The sequence below is a fragment of the Branchiostoma lanceolatum genome, chromosome 16, assembly GCF_035083965.1.
Source record: "Branchiostoma lanceolatum isolate klBraLanc5 chromosome 16, klBraLanc5.hap2, whole genome shotgun sequence".
Taxonomy (NCBI): Eukaryota; Metazoa; Chordata; class Leptocardii; order Amphioxiformes; family Branchiostomatidae; genus Branchiostoma; species Branchiostoma lanceolatum.
Window position 1 is genome coordinate 4,169,335 of NC_089737.1, and position 22,949 is coordinate 4,192,283.

A 22,949-nucleotide genomic window follows, 5' to 3' on the forward strand; every position below is an offset into this window, starting at 1 on the left:
ACAAAATCTCGAGATTTTCAGAATAGCTGGGGCTCATTATGATCCGTTGTGTATCAGACATGTGTTTCACAAAATATTGCATATGTACCGTTAAGCTGTGAACAGTCAGAAGCATTAGTCCAAAGTGCTCTGCTCATTCCAATAATAATCTGCTCGCTGTACAGCTTTTACGGACAACGTGCCAATGGCTAAAAGCAAAGGCAACACCAGCAAATTTACCGTCGTTGGCAGTATTACATTCGCCAATATTTGTCGAAGCAACTGTATAAGGAAACAACTGGTATGGTGCACACTTGCGTTTTTGCTGATCATGTGTTAGTAATCAAACAAACAAACAAACAAACAAACAAACAACAACATTACCGTCACAACGAGCTCCGTCACCATTCAGAAGATAACCCCAGCCGCAGCTACAGACGAAACTTCCCAAGAGGTTCGTGCAGCCCTGATCGCAGCCACCGTTGTCTATCACACATTCGTTCACGTCTGGAAAACATCAGATCTAGGTGAGTGACGTTGATATGGCTAGTTACTCCGGGAAGGAGGATGACCTCCTTCTGGGAGTATTGGAAATGCTTTTGTTTGCATGTTCGCAGATAGAACTCACGATCCCGTTGTCGCATTGGTGCGTAACTTGGCATATCGTTTGCCAGATTGAGCGTGGTGATGCACGATGTCTTTGTTACACCGTATCTGCTTTTATCGTCAATTTAATCTCGTAATTGCAACCCTATATTGACGTGCACGTGGTACTGCCATCCCATAGGGACCATGCTTTAAATCCGTTCCGCATCGCTGAATGTCGTAAGCAGATACAGGGTAGATTCTTTCGCTACTTCCTGGGATCGTATAGTCACTGTTACATTGTAAAATAGACAACGTGCATCACCGGTGCACCACACGCAACCTAGTTTCGTTTGCATCCATCGAGACATTGTTTTGAACGCCCATCATGATTGTACTCTTATAAAACCCTGTCGACACCCATGTAACTATTCAATAAGCAAAATCATGTCATTTTGGACGCCATTTTGGCATCATAAGTGCACTCTTGATACCCAGATGACACCCTGCAACCATTTGCAAAATCATGTCATGCTAGTCAGTACCTGGCTAGATTTTCGCCATTCATTGAGTTCCGATCGTAATCACTCTATTGCCGTTCTGAATTGGTTAATGATAAACCAATCAATGATTGGTCGTGATTGATTGATTGACTGATTGCTCACCATCACAAGCGTGGAGGTCAGAGTTCATGACGTATCCGGTGACGCAGGAGCAGTTGTAACTTCCGATTGTATTGGTACAAGTCTGGTCACAGCCTCCATTGGTCATTGCACACTCATCCACATCTGTGGAGAAAAGTGAGAGAAATATGGAAATCAAATCAAACTTTACTTCACAACAATTCCAACAGGTACAGTACATGGCAAGTTTTTTTTTCAACCTTTATTTAACCTTGAAAGTATGCAAAACATACACTCATTCGGCCGAGGCCGTTTTTCAAGAGTTCAAGGGAGGAGGTCAGGGGTCCTTTCAACGTACCATCGGAAAATAGAACATAATTTCTATACAAAGATAACGTTACAATCAGTATTCCATAATCATATTCAGCATATAAAGATAAGTCGACGATATAACATCATTTCAATATTCTGTAATCATAGTCAGTTCATAGTTACTCGTCGCAACATATTTTTAAATGTTGCAACTGAAGGCGCCGTTCTCAAGTTTGGTGTCAGACTATTCCATAGAGTAGTACCTGAGTAGTTCTTCTGCAGTAAGTTCTTCACATTGTCTAGAGTCTGTTGAAATTTTGATCAAATGTAATAACTGTTATCCTTGGTTGATATTGTTTCTTGCCATATTTATTTGCCAGTGATCAGTCACTATTGGTTCTTTTTGTCATTTATGTTCTGATAGTTTTGTTGATATGGACTTTTCATATTTCATCAACGTTGATACTGTTTAAATTCAATGTTCTGTAATCTTTGGTTGATATTGATTTTCTTGAAATTATTTGCCAATGATACTGTTATCTTTATTTTTTGGATATTACTTATATCTAGACAGCAGCTCATTTCTGTTTCCACCTTTACTTATTGTTTTGGATCCGTGGCTTCTGTTATATTTCTGTACTTTGTTTTCTCTTGTTTTCTATTATGTGTTCATTTTGTGAAATGCAATAAAAAAGAATTTCTAAAAAAGTTCTTCGGCAGTACCAAACATCAACACTAATTTCTACACTTTTGCATATGATGTTACCAAAGTGTTCTCCATAACATAAGACTAAACACTATGCTATTTTATTGATTCAATCTAGTTAGACGAGAGTCACTCATGAACAATCGCTCCAGATAAAAAAAAAGAAAGGAAAAGGTTGATACATGAGTAACATTGTGTCCAACAAACAGAAGTGTATAAGTAGGGTTAAGTATTTGTGCTACATATACTTCAGGTTTGCTATGTTAATTTGATGATTACGGAGTCTTTTTATAGATATCAATTGGTACTAAGTTTTTCTTTTTATTTGAGTTGAATGTGTGATAGTTCTGTAATGATTTGTTAAGAAGAGAGAGGACGCTATGATTTCTTCCTCAGAACATCTGCTTGTAAACTAGCAAGAAAAACACCCTTCCCTCAAAATGGTCACACCCAACATAAGCGACCTAAAAAAACCTCCCTTCCACTGAAATGGTCACATCCAACATGGCGACCCTGTGACGTCACAATTAAAGATGGCGGCATCCACACAAACCAACGGATTCAACAAAGGTTTTGATACGCAAACCTGTAATTGACAATTCTTACCATCACAGGCAAGCCCGTCGGTTGTGTTCAACAGATACCCAACACCACACGTACAGTAAAAACTGCTGACTGTGTTGATGCAGCTTTGGTCACAGCCTCCGTTTGCGGTCGAGCATTCATCGATGTCTGTAAGGGAAAGTCGCAACATATAATTGATTAACAAAAGTTATCAATCAACAGACATGTCGCTTGAGAGTAACATCCCATACTATAGGAAAAGATGAAAGTTGCAAGGGGGCCAAAAATCTAATCCTCTTTTTGATATGACAAGATCTAACCTCACACCAAATTTCATTACAATCCATGTATAGGTTCTTGAGTTATGTTGTTTATCCACAAACATACACACAAACACACACATACATACATACAAACACACACATACACAAAAACACACATGCACATGCACAAACACACAAATACATACACACATACAAACACACGTGCAAACACACACACACACAAACACACACACACAAACACACATGCACACGCACACACACACAAACACACATGCACACGCACACACACACAAACACACACACATACATACAAACACACGTACACACACTCACACACAAACACACAAGCACACACACACACACACATATACACACAAGCACACACACACACACATACGCACACAGCGAAAAAAAAATACATATACAAACGAAGGTAATAAACGAAATGAACTAAATCCCTACTGTCACATGCGTGTTCATCTTGGTTCAGTACGTAGCCAGTACTGCACGAGCACTGGTAGCTGCCAGGTGCGTTTGTACATGTGTGGGCACAGTCTCCGTTTAAGGTTGCACACTCGTCGATATCTGTAACATAGCATAACATAAAATAACGTGACAAAATATTCTTTTTAGTCAGACTTTCGCCACAGTAGTGAATTAAGGTGCAGGTGGCGTCACTTTAGCTACCCTGGGAGTCCAGACACCGTGTATCGGCCTGCTACCGAGGGCCGCACGCGCGGCGAAGCTTTCCCGTCCCACCCTCCCGCTGCCCCCCGAAGACCGACCCCGCCCAAAGATCCGCTATAAACCCAAGCTCCGTCCGTGTACGGCTAGCGGAGCTTTGGTTTATAGTGGATCTTTGGGCGGGGTCGGTCTTTGGGGGGCAGCGGAAGGGTGGGACGGGAAAGCTTCGGCGCGCGTGCGGCCCTCGGTAGCAGGCCGATACACGGTGTCTGGACTCCCAGGGTACACTTTAGCCTGCCTGGTCCCAGTCTCTGGGGGTCGGCTTAAGGGTGTTTTACCGGGCCCAGTCTGCTTTATTGAACCGTTTCTGATAGCCTGTCTTAGCTGACTTTCTACTTCCACTGCCACCCTACTTCCGCTGCCACCCTACTTTCGGCGAGCTAATCTAACCCAAGGCCGTAATCCAACACCCCGAGCGGGCTAAGCTGTCAGGGCGGGCGGGGGTCACTCCCGGTGCCATAGAGATATCGTGGAGCAACCGAGGGTATGGTTTCCAGGCTAGTGTTACTACGAAGCTAACTGAATATCAAGCGTGCTCAGTAGCCTGGGTCCCACCCTAGTTACTGTACAGGGGCTCCAATACTCCCTCCCACCAAATGGGGGTGATGGGTTAGTTAGTTAAAATCCTCCCACACTATAAGGTGTATAAGGCGCTGCCCATCCCCGTTTCATAGCCCTGGGCCACACTGTGATGCAATCAATGCAGCAGGGGGCTAGTCCACTGGCAGTGGGGTGTGTTTAACTTCCATATTGTTTCAGAAGTACATTGTATGTACCATTTTTATGAAGTCTTTAGTCTCAATGCGCCTATTGTCCAGAAGTGTCCTACCCGGGTACGAACTTGGACCCTCTGGTTCGAAGTAATTTGAACCAGATGTGGTAAGTGACGGAAGCGCAGACCACTAACTAGGGTGGAGCCCAGGACATAGAAGTGCGCCATTGCCCCCCCCCCCCAAGAGAGAATGTATCGTAATATGATTTGACACTAGTAATATCTATACATATCTGGACCCCTTTGATGTATATGACTGTATCAACGACAATAATGTTGACTAATACTTGCCATATACAAACTTTACCTTTAGTGTTAAGTAAATTATATAATGTATGTGCAAAAAGATCTTTACCGTCACATCCGAAGCTGTCGACATTTAAGAGGTAACCGGTGTAGCAGGAACACTGGAAACTCCCGATGTTGTTTGTGCACGTTTGGTCGCAGCCTCCGTTTGCTGAATCACACTCGTTGACGTCTGTATATGAGAGTACACAATTAAAGGCATCCAAAGCAATATTACGGACCAAAACAATGGAAATAAAAAAAAATGCTTAAATCTTTATTGTATTGACATTTACTAACACTGCCAAGCACATTTGTGTGATAAGTTCATACTTTGGCATTTTAAAACTGTGCAAAAACATGACATGCGATGATCCCCTTAGTTTTGCGAGCCTACAAATATACCGGCGATGATTTTCAGTGAGTTCTCAGTGCACAAATAGCAATGCACACATAACAGCCAGAAAACAAATATACGTTCATAAGTCTTATAAGGACAATAACAATATCTATCGATGTAACAATACTTTACGTTTGGGACTGCATTGTTAGCAGTAATACCTAGCTACAGTGCACAGTGAACCAGTCAATATTGCCCTGATGAAGATGACAGACAGTCTTCGAAACGTAGGCTCATGTAAATACTTGGTTGTGAATAAAAGAACTTTGCTATTCAGTAGTCATTCTCCAACCTGATGGAATTATTCACGAATGCCAGTTAAAATCCTCCCACACCATAAGGTGTATAGGGCGGTGCCCATCTCCGTTTCATAGCCCTTGGCCACACTGTGGTGAAATTACTGCAGCCGGGGGCTAGTCCACTGGCAGTGGAGTGTGATAAGCTTCCATACTGTTTCAGAAGTATGTAGCATTTTTTTTATAAAGTCTTTGGTATGACTCAATGCGCCTCTTGTCCAGAGGTGTCCTACCCGGGAGTTGAACTCGGGCCTTCTGGTTCCAAGTAATCAGAACCAGATGTGATAAGTAATAGAAGCGCAGGCCACTACACCACAGGGACACCCCTACGAATACCAGTATAATTCAAATATATCACGCACCGTCACAAGACATAGTGTTGATACTTAAGCTGTATCCGCCGTGACACGAACAGTAGTACCCGCCGTCCGTGTTGGTACAGATGTGTTCACAGCCACCGGCGTTGGAAGAGGCACACTCGTCAACATCTGTGGAGGGGAAAAAAAACAGTAATGCAACTTAATGTAGCATCGTGTGGCGCAATCGGTAGAGTGTTTTGCCAAGAACCGAGAGGTCCCGGTTTCGAAACCCCGATATGCCCCGATGTTGTGCCCTTGGGGGAGGCAATTTATACGAATTTTCTCACTCCACCCAGATGTGTGAATGGGTACCTGACTTCGGTTGGGGAAGGTCGTATTGAGGTCACCTGCTGGCGCAGAATGGCATGCAGCCGCCCAGACCCTTGAGACAGTTCAACAAAGTGCAAGTGTGGAGCAAATATGTATCTGTTCTGTATTATATGATTGTAAACCCTGCAGCAATTCAGCACTGGCTGCTACTGTCCCGGTAATTTTGACCAATAAACCATTATTGTTATTATCTCCATGAAAAATGGAGATATAGTTTTGGGTGTGTCTGTGTGTCTGTTTGTTTGTGTTTCCGCACCATTCCAGTCAGCATAACTCAAAAACCTCTTGATGGATTACGATGATATTTGGTATGTAGGCAGGTGTTGTGAAGCCGAAATTCAAGGTCAACTTTGGGCCCCCTGGTATGTGACCTTGGTACTGCAGCAGAAATTCAATTTTTGTATCTCTTGACCTGGACATGCTATGGTCTTGATTTTTTTGTGGCAGATAGCTTGTGGTGTAATAAAGACGTGGTGTGGGTTTGGGCCCCCTAGCAGCTTCCTCTGGAACTGCAGGGGCGTTATCTTGAAAATCTTCTAAGGAGAATAACTCAGCAAAGGAACGATGGATTTCCATGATATTTAGTATACAGGTAGCTTAGACAAAGATGTACATAATGAAGTGCAAATTATGTTTATTAGGACGTAATTTGCATAACTAATGAGGAAAATCTATATTTGCAGTGTTTTCCATTATCAGACTCAAATGCATGTAATGTATGTAGTTTATGGAAAGTGGATTATCAACAGATACCAATCATGCAAATAAATTCCTTATTTGCATAATTAATGCGCAACACCATATCTCATCTAATTGGAATATTACAGGACTGTCAATATGATACTTAGTATGCAGGTAGCTTAGACAGAGATATACAGAATGAAGTGCAAATTATGCTAATTGTGACTTAATGTGCATAGCTAATGAGGAAAATCTATATTTACAGTGTTTTCCTTTAACAGACTCAAATACATGTAACATATGTAGTTTATGGAAAGTGGAGCATCAACAGATATCACTTATGCAAATAAATTCCTAATTTGCATAATTAATGCAAAACACCATAATTCATATAATTTGAAAATTATAGGACTGTCAATATTGCAACATGTGTAAGTTAGATAAAGGTGTTAATGACCAAGCATATATTATGCAAATGTGTAAGTCATTTGCATGAATATGATTGTTCATGGAGATATGAGGTCGTGGAACTCTTGTTTACTTTTGTGTTTGGATTTTATCTTCCGTAATAATCTGTACTTTTGTCTTGTCAACATAAATAACAGTTCTTTGCAATCGTGGTAATTGACTTGTTGAGCAGATCTAGCTGTATAATGCCCATGTTAAGTGAATAAATGAATAGACAGAAAATGAAGATCTCATTTTTCTTTGAAATATATCAGTTTTTTGTTAATTTATTGTTTTCTTAATCGTTATGAGTTTTTCGCTAACTCTCATGAAGCAAAATACTTGCATATAGCAAGAATTGAAGACAGGAAATGACCTTTGACCTTTCTGGGACCTTTGACCTAACTTCCTGTCAGTGTCCCCGACGTGCCTGGCATGTAAAAACCATCCTCACCACTAGATTTGAATAAAGCTGGACACACAAGCAAACAAACAGACGCACCGAAAACAAAACCTCCGTATGTGGAGGTTATGAATATGTATGGCCTCCGTCGGTCAGTAGACCTCTTGCCAATTACGGCGGCCATTTTGAATTTCACTTGGTCAGCTCAGGGTCATGCACCAAAGTGAGGCTCAGGTTGGTGTGAGCCTATATATTGCAATGTAGGTATGGCAGCCGTAATTGGCAAGAGGTCTATTGACCATTTTGAAATCCTAATTCACAACAGCCCTACATACTGAATAATGAATAACTACAAGCAAATTATACTTTGTTGCGTTATTAAAATCTTCTGCCTCACCAGGGCATGTTGGGGCAGGCGCCGTCCATGAACCGTCGGCCTGACACCTGACACTAGACTCCCCGTCCAGCTGGTAACCCGACACGCACATGAAAGTCACCACGTCATTGTAGAAGTTGTTGCCAACCTTAGCTCCGTTGGTGGGAGACGTTTGTGCAGGACACTTTACAACTAAAGTACGTATCAACATAAAGTACACAATGTTACACGCTCGTTCTCATTTGAAAGTAAAACAACACTTTATAAACCTTCCTCAACCTTACTTTTTTTCAGGTAGTACCTTATATGCAAATTAGAATGACGTCATGACTACGTCATCAAGAGTTATAAGGCCACGCCCGTTTTTAAAAAAAAGGCTCTCCTTGGCTTGTACTTCGATGTTTATCAATAATATTTTGCAGGAATGTACATGATAGTGATACATCAAGGATTAAGTGAGCCTATGATTATATTTTGAAATGTTGATTTTTATAAGAATAAAATTGTTAATTGTTATGAAAATTCGCCAAAAATCGTCATAATAATTTGCATAAATTATCACCTTGCTATAAGGTACTACCTGAAAAAGAATTAAGGTTGAGGAAGGTTTATAAAGTTTTTTTTTCAATGACATCCCAAAACTCCTCAGCCACCCTTCAACTGTACCTTAAAGGAAAGCTACACAAGAAATTGAAAATCCTTCTATGCTATGCTTAATATATTCCAAAGTCAAATTCTTACTTCAAGTTGTTTCACATGTCAGTCATAGTTCTGAGATTTTCCACAGTTTGCAACTTATTGCAAATTGAATTAGATGACGTCAATGTTTCAGATTTTTTACCTGATGATTGAATTTTAGAACACTGACGACATATAGTACAATCATCAGGTAAAAATTTGAAACACTGACGTCATCTAATTCAATTCTCAGGTGAGAAGGCGTCAGCACGGCATAAGTTGCAAACTGAGGAAAATCTCAGAACTATGACGGACTTATATGAAACAACTTGAAGTAAGAATTTGACTTTGGAATATATTAAGCATAGCATAGAAGGATTTTCAATTTTTTGTGTAGCTTTCCTTTAAATGTACACGTTTTGTAACTTCCGTTACCGTTTGAAGGAAGACGTTTCTGACATTAATATTTACCACATATAAGGTGCCAAACTGTCGTTTTTATGACGACGTAAAACTTTTCTGGCTTTTAAAAAAGACAGTTTGGCACCTAATATGCAGCATGTCTTAATGTCAGGAACGTCTTACTGCAAGCGGTAACGGAAGTTACAAAATATGTAGCCCGATATGGCATGAATGTACAATAAAGGTAATTATCATTATTATAAGAGATTTCCTTTTGTCATCTTAAGCTAGACAGCCATTGCTGATGACGGCCATGTGATGATACCTAGCTATGCGGTTCAAGTCACAAATGCTTAATGCTCAAAGCATGTTTGGTAATGACCTTATAATAGACCAGCCTTTGATTTCTGTCTGGTGAAAAACAAATATGAAACATCAAAAAACATAGTGTCCATTCCAAGTCACTGCAAGGGTTGTTATTGTCATAATTTAGAATTTTTTTTCAATTTACTGTAATAATTTGTGTAAGAGATCTGATACTTTTGAAATATTTTGAATGTGATTTCAACTTAAGAAATATTTCTACAGTTTTCTAAAACTTTACAAATATTCATGATGTAGAATATGATATTTACAATAGTTTCTAAATAATGATGAGATCATTCTACCATTATTGACCATTTTCTACCATTTCCTACCATTTGAATCATTATTTGTAACATCTTTGTAAATAGGTCAGAGGGCTGGGAAGAAAGCAATTCACACATCCTTGCGAAGTTTAGGGAAGAATGCTTTTCACAAAGGGCCCAACAGTGTCCTGCAGTGAAATCTTAAAATGTACAAAAGCAGACAGAAGGGCCGGATTAGCACCTTCTTTTATGGGGGCTATCACCATTCTACCATTGTTAACCATTTTCTACCATTTTTTGTTAATATTTCTAAAAGTGAAATGATGACATAGATGTTTAGAAATCATTCTAAATAAAGAGATTTTTGGGCAGTTACTTTCAAAATATTTCTAAATTATCTAATTGAATTCAAGTAAATTCATATTTCCATATTCGATCTTTTAGACAAATTTAGAACTATTGTCAGTCAGGTATTCTTTTATAAGAAATGTTTAAAGTTATTACAAATATTATTATAAAACTCTTGCGGTGACTTGGAATAGACTCTAAAGCATCCGTAAAACAATGCATTAGCAAGTTGGTTGGTTGGTTGGTTGGTTGGTTGGTTGATGGGTAAGAAGGATAAATCATATGTATAGCTTCTCAGACCTGTGTTTGACTCTAATAACATTTTCCAACATTGTTAATGATTTCCAATCTATTTGGCTAAGTAGATAAGTGAATGAAGTACTAGAACAAGACGGTAGGGGGCCGCTCCAGGTCCGGTCCGCTTGGCACGTCAGACTTCCGTCCCCCACAAGCTCGTATCCGGGGAAACAGTGAAACGTCACCACATTCCGGAAGGAGTTGGAGCCGACCATGTAGCCGTGCGCGATGGGAGTTAGACTGGAGCACTGTATGGCTGCAGTATGGGATACACAGTGAATGAAATACCTTCAAGTATTCGCCCAATGACAGTTACACAATGAATGAAATACTTTTATTCGCCCAATGAAAGCTACATAATGAATGAAATACCTTTATCCGCCCAATGAAAGTTACTCAAGAAACTGGATACAATTTGGAAACAGTAAGACATTATCCGCTATCTTTCTTCAGGGACTATATGGAAAGTAACCAGGTTTTACATGTAAACCAAAACTCTGAAGTTTCTCAGAGTTCATGAGTTGTGTCCTGCACAACACTGGCCTGACACCCTGTCCTTACCCGACGCGACGCCGTGTTGTTTTATTTGTGATGGCTGGGAAGTTCCACATTGAATCCTAGTATGTAATGGGACAAGTACCGTGGCCGACAAGTACAGTGAGCAACACCCCTGTTAGTCTGCGCAACACATCTACTTTGCCTGCGCAACACACTCACTTTACCTGCGCAACACACCCGACTTTACTTGCGCAACACACGCACTTTGCCTGCGCAACACACCCACTTTACCTGCACATCACATCTAACTTTCATGCGTAACACACCCTACTTTGCCTGCGCAACACACCCACTTTATCTGCACAACACACCCACCTTGCCTTCGCAACACACCTAACTTTCCTGCGCAACACACCCACTTTACCTGCACAACACACCCACCTATACTGCGCAATGCACCCACTTTACCTGCGCAACACATATACCTTTCCTGCGCAATACTCCCACCTTACCTGCGCTACACACCCACTTTACCTGCGCAACACACCCTACTTTGCCTGCGCAACACACCCTACTTTACTCGCGCAACACACCCTACTTTGCTTGCGCAACACACCCACCTTTCCTGCGCAACACACCAACCTTTCCAGCGCAACACACCCACTTTACCTGCGCAACACACCCTACCTTTCCTGCACAATACACCCACTTTACCTGCGCAATACACCCTACTTTGCCTGTGCAACACTCCTACTTCACCCTCGCAACAAAACCACTTTTCCTGTGCAACACTCCTACTTCACCCTCGCAACAAAACCACTTTTCCTGTGCAACACCCCTACTTTACCTGCGCAACACACCCACTCTACCTGCGCAACACACCCACTTTACCTGCGCAACACACCCACCGTGACTCTACCTGCGCAACACACCCACTTTACCAGCGCAACACACCCACTTTACCTGCACAACACACCCACCTTTCCTGCGCAATACACCCACTTTAACTGCGCGACGCACCGCTGCTCTTAACCCTCAAACCACCGTAGCTTTTTTACGACTAATCTTACCGTATGGGGTCAAAACTGACCCCACAATGTTTTCTACAAATATAGCTTTATTGGTGACTATTTTTGTGGTTTGTATATCTGTATAGTTTAAGTAATCTATAAGGGACAGTTTGACATGATTAGGTGTGAATAATGTTTGCTCATTATCATAATTTATGCATAAATAGGGAACATCGTCTTTTGCAACTAACGCTATTCAGACAAGCGGGCTCTTTTGAGGCCTGCGCCAACAATTGATGTCATATAGCATCTGAATGGCTTACGCTAGAACAACCAAACTTGGTCACCTTTGCTAGAATTTCGTTGGCAACAATTTTAATTTGATGAAATATCCGATCAATGTTTCATGTTGCTATGGCAACCGGTTTCTTAGAGCCATATTTGGAAAAAGTCGCTAATTTTGGATTTTACAATGTAATTTTAGGGCTGTCTTTTTAAACTGCACTTATTTTGTTACATCAATACCAACCAAATTAATTCACTATCACTTTTATGATTTAGTATTCATAATTTATGCATATTTGATTACGTCATCGGTCAAAATCTAAGATGGCGGACGATATAATTAGATTAGCTATAACCGGCTATTTCAACCTCAAATTTCATCATTACCATGTTAATTCAAACAGAAATAATCTAAATATAAACATTTTGGTCCATTTTTATTGTGTTATTAGGCTATATGATGAAAAAATGCATTTAAAATGATTCAAGATGGCGGAAGTAAGATGGCGGATTTCGCTAGTGTAACTTGATAGGAATATGATTTTTATGACGTCATTTTGACGTCATTCCTGTTGCCATTTACAAATAACGTCTATGGATATATTATGATTTATCATACATAATTTCTATTTAAGTTTTATCGTGTACCTTTGAATTATATGGAAAAACCCAATTTGTTGGTTTTCGTCAATAAAATCACATAAATGACGTCATTATACGTCGCAACGTCATTAATCTTTACGTTCATTTAAAAAAAAATTGTTTTTTTCACGTTCCTACAAAATTATATTTTTTAACTATGATCATAATAACCCTTATCATACATGTTACTAGATGACAAGTATCAAACAATATGGAATATGAGTGCAGATTTTGCTGGGGTCAGTTTTGACCCCACTGGACCATGCGTAAACTTTCTAGGATAACTTAATCAACAATGAGCCAATCTAGGTAAAAACTTGTGAGAAGTTATAAGACATATATACAAACAAACTCATAGAAGGAATTTTGTTTTCGACTCGAAATGTCAAAATGGCACATGTTGATATACGCTTCGGGTCAGTTTTGACCCCATACGGTGGTTTGAGGGTTAATTTACCTCGACAAGCAGGGACACTTCCGCTCCAGGTGCCATCGCCTCGGCAGTGGACGTTGAGCTCCCCGGTCAGATCGTACCCCTGCTGACAGCTGAAGGTCACCACGCTCCGGTAGTAGTTGGAGCCGACCTTCCCACCGTTGGACGGGGATGTCAACGCGGGGCATTGTAGAACTAGAACATTGGCACATTCATTGTTTTAGTTTAGTTTAGTAACATTTGTTTATTGATGATCTAGCCTGGGTGCCATCCGATAACTACCGGGGCTCCTACATAGTCTCCGAGCAGACCCAGCGGTTGCAAAGACCGTATCCAACTGGCAGAAGGAGTTTCATAGCAACCGGTGCCTGACAACTTCTCTAGCTGACTGGAGCTTCTCTGGCTAGCAGGTACGATTTTGGCACCGTGGAGATCTGCTTGGAGATTAGCTCCTACAGTCGATGCACTGGTTTTTGTCAGGGCAGCGAATACAGGGAGCCCTGGTAGAAATAGGATGGCCTTCAGGCTATTGAGGATCGGGCAAAAAGCATTCCTTAAGTCTGCTTCTCTTAAAAAAACAACACAAACACAATTACAAATACACATGTATAATAAAACTATAACATTGAATAAGAACACCAAAAAATACAAAACAAGACAACATGCATTTGTAACCAGTTTTTATAGTAAGTTATATCGCGATAGTCTTTACCCGTGCACAGCGGCGGACGCCCGGTCCAGGTGTCGTCCAGCTGACAGGTCACAGCGGGGGACCCCGACAGTTCGTAGCCGGAGTTGCAGGAGAAAGTCACCGCCTTGCTGTGGTTGTTGTAACCGGTCATCTTACCGTTCATGGGAGGGATCAGGTTCGGACACGGACCAACTGTGCACAGAGAGATGATGATATGGTCAGTTTTGTATATAATCAGTATATTTAACTTATTATCAGCTCACGGCGTCTATTTGTTACCGGGTCCCGCATTGAATTTATGTCCGAGTTAAAGTCACCACGGGGTCCGGCCGGGCCAAAAAACAGCCAGGCAGCCACAGGGTGTCACACGGGGCAACGTTAGGGTCATGCCCGAAAGTGCAAAAAACAGTTCGTGAATTACCCGGCAGGCCCTTTTTTGGCGACGCCTCAGGGGCGAGCCTAATAGTATACTTTACGCCCTATTTGTTCCAATTTGGACCTAATCATGTAAGCATAACCGTGACGTCATACCTGTACAGATAGGCGCACTCATGCTCCACTGGCCGTCCTCCTGACACGTGATGCTGGACGCACCGAAGATCTCGTACCCAGAGTTACAGGTGAACTGCATCTCGTCCCCAAAGGAGTTGGAGCCGCTCATGTCACCGTTCTCTGGAGCTGTCACATCCGGGCACCGCACAACTGGAACACAAGTCAGGAGAACAAACTGAGTCATTGAAGAATTTTCGTTTATCCTTTTGTAATTTGCAGCGAGTGTTATCCATACGGTTTCTAAAAACAACGCCATCAACATGTTTCTAGCACTTACACAGTCAGCAAAATCGATATCTTTTTGACAGCACGCTATCATTGCATCACATTTCATTTCTAAGCACATCTTAAAGCATATAAAGGTTCGATCTCTAGAATCCTTTACACACGATTAAAGGTATGGTTAAAGATCAGATTTTACGCAACGTATCTTCCAAACATTTACCAACTTTAACGATTGCATTTTAGCATTTCATGATATTAAAATCTTACAAAAACACATTTTTCTAGAAATAGTAGAGTATTCATCCAATATTCAGGTGACAGTGTCCCGATACAGTTTCCAGAACTATCTTGTGATATTTCCTGCATGTTATGCTGTTATGATGTTTGAATAGTATATTTCAATAATTTGTTTCAGTAATGATAAAGTCTCTTTCTTTTTTGCGTCACAAAGAAGTGTTTAACACTTCAAAAATTCCTAGCCGATGGCATAACCAATAAGCGTAGTCCGAGAGGGCATCATGTTTTGCAATATATAGGTATCCATTCATCAAACGAAATAAACCAAAAGTCTACAGCTTATTATCCTTTCCACAACTGTCTTATTATAATAAAAAAATTATGTTTCTTACATGTCATGTTCTTAGACTGTTTGAATATCATAATTCAATAGCCTGTTTTGATAATATATGATTTTTTTTATCTTACAGGTGCAAGTTGGGACGGAAGCGCTCCATCTGGCGTCATGTTGGCATGTCAAGGATGAGCTTCCGACAAGTACGTATCCGGAGTTACAGGCGAATCTAACTTCATACGGGTAGTAAAACCTGTTGCCTGTCAGTTCACCGTGTTCAGGAGCTTCCAGTGTCGGACACTCCACAGCTGAACAATGATGAAAAAATATTTCACAAGAAAATATATTATTAACAAGACGTCTTGAGAGAAAACTGGACGGCATCTACACAAAGCTGCTACGTTCCATCACCTGGAAGAAACACCCCACAAAGAACCTGCTATATGGGGATTTACCCTCCATATCTCAAGTCAGCCGTAAGAGGAGACTATGTTTCGCTGGCCATTCCTGGAGGAGTAAGGAAGAGATCATCAGCGACGTTATTTTGTGGGCACCAAAACATGGACATGCAAGTGTAGGCAGACCACGCACAACCTACATACAGCAGCTGTGTGAGGATGCAGGCTGCAACTTAGAAGAACTACCGAGAGAAATGGAGGACAGGGAGTACTGGAGGAGGAGGGTGATGTTCATCCGAGACACTCTCACGACAAGATCATGATAAAATATCATATCGAGCAGAAATGTGATGTTCTTATGCAGTGGTACGGTTATACGACTAACGTTCTTCTGAACTATCCAGAACTATCATAGCCAGGAGTCCAACCTTGTTAGTTTCGGTTTGCTTTCAACGTCACTACTCCAACGACGTTGGAAGCGAACCAAAGCTAAAAAGCCTGGACGCCAGGCTAGAACCATCATGCCGTCCAGGGCGGGATGAAGTTAGTTAAAAGTTAAAATCCTCCCACACCATAATTGATGTATAGGGCGGTGCCCATCTCCGTTTCATAGCCCTGGGGCCACACTGTGGTGCAATCACTGCAGCATGGGGGCTAGTCCACTGGCAGTGGAGTGTGTTTAACTTCCATACTGTTTCAGAAGTATGTACCATTTTTATAAAGTCTTTGGTATGACTCAATGCGCCTCTTGTCCAGAGGTGCCCAACCTGGGGCTTGAACCCCAGTCCTTCTGATCCTAGTAATTTGAACCAGATGTGGCAGAGTATCAAAGGCGCAGACCACTACACCACAGGGACACCCCAACCAGGGATGAAGAATGAGGGGTAAACAACGGAAATGATGGGAGGATAAATCAGAGAATGGACAGACATGGCACTAATTATAAGTGAAACATCTAGAAGAACAAAAACCGAGTAGGGTGGAGAAAACTGGTTGCCAGATCTTTTATGGTGCCCCAATGGTCAAATGGTCAGACTACTGGATAGATGAGATGAGATTTATTGAAATATTGTGATACACAATTCATACAGGAAAGAAACAAACTTTGAATATTTGAGTAGCCCTGACTGTACATTTTTTACAGCCAAATAATAAATCAGATGCCAGATACCAGCATAATAAAGCTGGTGTGTTACGCCTAATGGCGGTTGTACCGGCTATATAGATAGAGATACAGATACAGAATAAATCAAATCGAATCAAACAAAACTAGAGTTAAGTATTTGTGCTACATATACTTCAGGTTTGCTATGTTAGTTTAGCGATTACGGGGTCTTTTTATCGATATCATTTGTTAGTGAAGTTTTCTTTTTATTTGAGTTGAATGTGTGATAGTTGTGTGCCGATTCGTTAAAAATAGAGAGAACGCTAGCGACCCCATAAAACACCCCTTCCAATGGAATGGTATGGCGACCCTGTGACGTCATAATTCAAGATGGCGGACACCACACATGCCAACGGATCCAACAAAGGTTTTGCTACGCAATCCTGTAATTTACCTGCACAGGTTAGAGCGCTGTCACTACATGTCACTCCATGTGACGGCACAATTCAATATGGCGGCCAACACACATGCCAACGGATCCAACAAAGGTTTTGCTACGCAAAACTGTAATTTACCTGCACAGGTTGGAGCGATGTCACTCCATGTTCCGTCTGCCTGGCATCTGCTGGTTGCTGAACCCTGAAGCTCATATCCTGCGTTGCAGGTGAACTGGAGCACGTCGTTGTAAGCATTGTCGCCCGATACGGTACCGTCTGAGGGTGCTGTTAGCAGCGGACAATGCACCACTGAAACAGGGTCAGAGAGGGCTTTTAAGCATTATAGTCCTGGAGGCCACCATATGTTGGGCTGTATTTGTACATCCTGTAGGGTGAGTGTGTGTATGCTTGATAGTGTGTGCGCGTGAATGAGTGTTATTGTGTGTGTTATTGACTGTGTGAGTGCGTGTTAGTGTGTGTGTCATTGTGTGTGTGTGTGTTAGTATACATGTATGTATGTGTGTTAATGTGTGTATGTTAGTGTCGCGTTGTCGGAGTAGCGATCATTGGAAGCAGACTTAATCTAAGAAGGCTGGATTCCATTTCATTTCCTCTTCCTAAGAGGAGTGAAAGAGACAATCTACATTAGAGCCCATCGACCCTCCCTCAATAGAGACGGGGGGCGATACCGACTGCCGGGGACCTTTGACCCGTTGCTGACGTCACACTTCCACGCAGGTCAAGTGACGTAGGCTTCGGGTCAAATCAAAGACCAGGGCACTGGTTGAAAGCTTGCTGGTAAGTGCTTTACTTTGTGTATGGAAATAGTGCGTAAATGTTTGTTGATATAATGGTTAATCCCTGAATGGACATAGAATCTTTTGCGGGGTCTGCCTTTTTACCGCAATGCCCAAGAATGCCCCGGAATGCCAATAAAGGAGGGCGAATTTTACCGGAATGCACCATGCTTTGATAGGTAAACATCACAGGTTGCTGTATTTTGGCATGAAATGATACATTCATGGCCCAGGAAACGAGAAATCACAAAAAAATTAGTGATGGGCATTCCGGTGTAGAAAGGGCATTCCGGTGCATTCCGGTAAAAAGGCAGACCACTTTTGCACAGCACACACGAGTATACAAAAAGAAACGAAGCCTTACGTGTGCAGGTGGGAACGACGCCGCTCCAGGTGCCGTCGCCCCGGCACATGATGCTGGTCGCCCCGTTGAGTTCGTACCCCGTGTCGCAGTTGAACGGCACCACCTCCTTGTAGTCGAAGCCGCCAGACATTGAGCCGTGTACAGGGGCCGTAAGGATTGGGCACGGTACGGCTGAAACATAATATAGTATTAAAAAAATGAAATAAGGAAATAAGCAGATAAAACATTCTGGACTCGGGCTAACGGTGGAAAAAAAAACGATGCTTGACTCGGACCAACTCCTGCAACCTGTCTGAGACCTTTCAGGCAACTTTGACCTATATATCCTGTTAGTGTCCCCGACGTGTCTATACATAGCATTCAAATATAAATCACGGGACTGCGGACACACACCACTATCACAAACAAGAGACACACCAACTGACTACAAAACCTCCATTTTCCCAGAGATAACAATTTTTTTTACTGTTTGGAAGTACCCATTTCAATTAAAAATAACTACTGAAAGCAACACTATAATTCTTAACTAGTATATCTTTTTCTTACATAGAAAGTCCACAGATATATCATACTCACGCATGCAAATTGGGGCATTGTGGCTCCACGTGGAATCCTCCCGGCACGTGATGACCGCCTCACCCTCGAGATTGTAGCCTGGGTTACAGGTGAATCGCGCCTCGTCCTGGTAGGAGTTACAACCTTCTAGCGTTCCTTCTTCGGGGGCCATGAGCTCCGGACACTGTGCGACTATAACACACAATTTGATATTTTTTTAAGACATTCTTTGAATGGACACTAGGAATTTTATGCTCTACACATAGTTCTATAGAAGACATAAGGAAGCCTTATATGTGCAAGTGGGGAAAACGACACTCCAGCTACACTTGGCAATATTGACTTAATTTTGTTGAATGGATGACCACGGCAATGATAACTGGTGTTTCGGACACTGCACGAAATGTCATCTTTAAGCACCCTTAAGACATGCGTAAAGGTTCAATTTCTTCACTTGTGTAAAAAGGGACCTTTACGAACGCTTTCAGTTATGCTTAAAGATGGTGTTTTATGCAGTGGAATTTATATCTTTTTAAAGATAAAGATTTTTTTCTGTAGTACCAAGTTTTTTTTTCTTTTCAAGACCTTTTTTTTTAAAGTTGAAGCAATACTTGAAAGTAAAATTACAGAAGCGAGACAACATTGTATAGAAACCTAACTACCCTTGACAAATAGGTGCATAAAATAAGAATCATAACATCATTACATACAAAACAAAAATTTAAATAGAAAGTAAAAATAATATTACACAACATGATGGTTCTCAAGAGGTGCTTGGGCATTTCTACTGTGACAAACACTACCTGTGACAAATAGGTGCATAGAAAAAATTTTTATAACAGATTGCATTTCTTCACTTGTATAAAAATGGACCTTTACGAACGCTTTAAGTTATGCTTAAAGATGGTACTTTATGCAGTGGGATTTATATTTTTTAAAGATAAAGACACCTACTTGTGCAAGTTGGGTATATGCCACTCCACAAGCCGTCTGCTTGGCACGTCATTTCTGCAGAGCCTACAAGATTGTAGCCTGTCTCACATGTGAAGGTCATCACGTCCTGGTAGGAGTCGAACCCAGTCACTTCTCCGTGTGCGGGGGCTGTCAGTGGCGGGCACTGTACCACTGGGGAGTGCAATATTTTGTCGTAGCAAGATTGAATAAATGAACTGTCATCTAAGTTAGAAATATTGACATAATTAATATGTATATAAAGCTCCTGTCATAGATTTGACGAGGTTCGGCTATATTTGTTGGTCGCAAGAAGGTCGCTGAATTTACAAATTGCTTGAGACTCTAGGGTATTTTTCACATGAAAATCCACCCCATCGCATTGGACGGAGCTCGTGATCGGAGACCTGTGAACATCGGCCGATCTCTAAAAGTCGCGCTACGATCGAGATAGCACCAGGCGTTTCACTGCCGAAAATGTAATTTAAAGCTCACAGACTCGTCGATCGAGCGATTTTCCTACAGTAAACTTGATTGTTTATCACATTTATTTAGTTCTGATAAGCAATTCAATTTAAGAACCCCTGTAACCAGAAAAAATGGTTATAACTCATGTCGGTGCAAATATCTTAATAAGAATCTATTATTTTAGAAAAATGAGATAGCGACCTTCTATCTCATTTTTCACTACATTTCAGAGTTAAATCTTTCTTTGAAATTTTGAAATTAAAAAAAAAATGAAATAAATAGATAAGCCTATTTTCCTGCTGTGCAACAGGGGCTTAAAGGACGCATGCGCACAAACGTACCTGTGCAGTTGGGAGTATTGTCGCTCCAGGTGGCGTCGGCCCGACATGTGATGTCTCTGGCACCGACAATATAGTACCCGGTGTCACAGGTGAAGCGCACCACGTCCCAGTAGGAGTAACCGCCGGTCATTGAACCGTGTTCGGGCGCTGTCGGCACTGGACACTGTACGACTGAAACGTGGAGAAAGGAACATTTTCTTAATGATAATAATAATAAGAATAATGATAATTATAATGACGAAGATGATGACGCTGATGATGATGATGATGATAATAATAATAATAATAAAATGATAATGATAATAACTTTAATGAAAATTCATGCCCGGAGGCTAATTGCAAGAATACAAGGAAATGAAATAATGATAATGATAAGTACACAGTAATGAAAGAAACATTACGTAAAATGAAAGTCGTCAACGAGCGCTACTTTTTATCTAAACAGTTATTATTTGGTTTGATTTCTTTTTTGTTTTTGAATATGAAATATATGCATTGGCTAGTGTTAACAGAAATCATCTGTAAGAATAATGATGTTGGTGGTATATAATTCGTAATTCATGTCACGTGGCCTCAAAGTTGTGGACATCTTTTCTAACGGCTTACTGTAAAGATTGGCTTTTAGATCAATTGCAAGATGGAAATAATGTTGGTTGTATATAATTTGTATAATTTATAATTCATGATTTTTCTAGTTCTGTATGAATAACAAAGAGTATTTAAAACCAATGTATTGACAAAGCTGACCAACGGCTTTTTACCGGCCTTGTTGAATGATTAATCGGTCTACTACTACTACTACTACTACTACTACTACTACTACTACTACTACTTCTACTACTATTTCTACTACTACTATTTCTACTACTACTAATACAATCACCAAATTTCCAGGTAAATGGCCTAAAGTGGAAAACCAGAACTCTTAAAGGCACTCAGTCTTAATCTCCAAGCAGATCTCCACGGTGCCCAAATCGTACAAGCTAGCCAGAAGCTCCAGCCAACCAGAAACGAGCAGGCACCGTCGGAGCTATAAAACCCCTTCTGCCAGTTGGATTGGTCTTTGCAACCGTTGGGTCTGATTGGAGACTAACACAGTCTTACTTCTGCAAGTTGGGACACTGTCATTCCAGTTGCCGTCTGCCTGGCACCTTGCGTTTGCCGAACCTATAAGATCGTATCCAGGGTAACAGCTGAAGTGTACCACGTCCTCGAAGGAATAACCGCCCTCCATTGCACCGTCTGTTGGAGCTGATAGCATTTGGCATTGCACCACTGAAACAAGGTAAAGAAGCACTAGATTAGACTTCCTCCCCGCTATTTGCAAAGGCTGTTCCCCTAGGGCGTTGCCAAAAACTTGTTACCTAGGGAATTCGTCCGTGCAAGTTTTAGAATACTTGGCAACTCAATCGCAGTACTATACTAACGGGTTCGCCCTGAATTGTCGCCAAAAATATAAAACGGGGATGGTTACACTGCGAATGGAATTAGAATTCTAGATTTGTGTAGTTTTTATATGTATATTTGTGTGTATATTTTTGACCTTATCAAGTATTAGGTAAGTAATTACTTCGTCATATACATTTTGTATAACCTGAGAGTAACTGAATTTGACATAAAGTGTGTGTTTTTCCTTCAAGTTCCACCCTGGTAACCACTTGTGACCCCTCCTCCCCTTAGTGCCCTAGGGTTAATGGACTACTCCTTATTATCTTCGCCGAGAAGATTATGTTTACCTGGCGTTTTCCAACAGTACTGCATCAGACTAAGCCTGTTTGTGTGTTTTTATGTAGGTAAAAAAGTGACGGAAACGATGGATCTTCATGATTTTTTGGTAGGTAAGAACCGGTTGTGGGAACCAAGGTCAAGTTTGAAATTAATTTATCTGGCGCGGGCTTTCCTACAGTACTGTAGTGTGTGAGTATGTGTGTGAGTTAGTATGTCGCCAGCATAACTCGAGGTGTTGTTGACGGCTGTGCATGATATTTGGTGAGTAGGTAGGAGTGTCAAAAATGAAGGTCAAGTTCCATAATGGGCTTCCTAGTTATTGTATAAAATACACTGAAAAATCAGTTGTACAAATACGAGGATTCTAATGTAGTTTCGAAACAAACCCATTACCTGTA

General features: G+C 41.2%; 1 protein-coding gene across 1 annotated transcript; it reads right to left on the reverse strand.

Moving 5' to 3' along the window:
• Positions 1-2,984: 2,984 nt before the first annotated feature.
• LOC136422152 (P-selectin-like) lies at positions 2,985-20,988 on the reverse strand. Its single transcript, XM_066409800.1, has 15 exons — positions 20,824-20,988; positions 20,018-20,188; positions 19,085-19,255; positions 18,509-18,679; positions 17,486-17,656; positions 15,542-15,715; positions 14,591-14,761; positions 14,081-14,251; positions 13,393-13,563; positions 10,640-10,756; positions 8,168-8,338; positions 5,913-6,038; positions 4,925-5,047; positions 3,516-3,638; positions 2,985-3,019 (listed from the first exon to the last, which is right to left on the reverse strand). Exons 1-15 carry the CDS (start codon positions 20,951-20,953, stop codon positions 2,985-2,987), a joined length of 2,196 nt encoding a protein of 731 aa, XP_066265897.1. The 5' UTR covers positions 20,954-20,988.
• Positions 20,989-22,949: the final 1,961 nt, after the last annotated feature.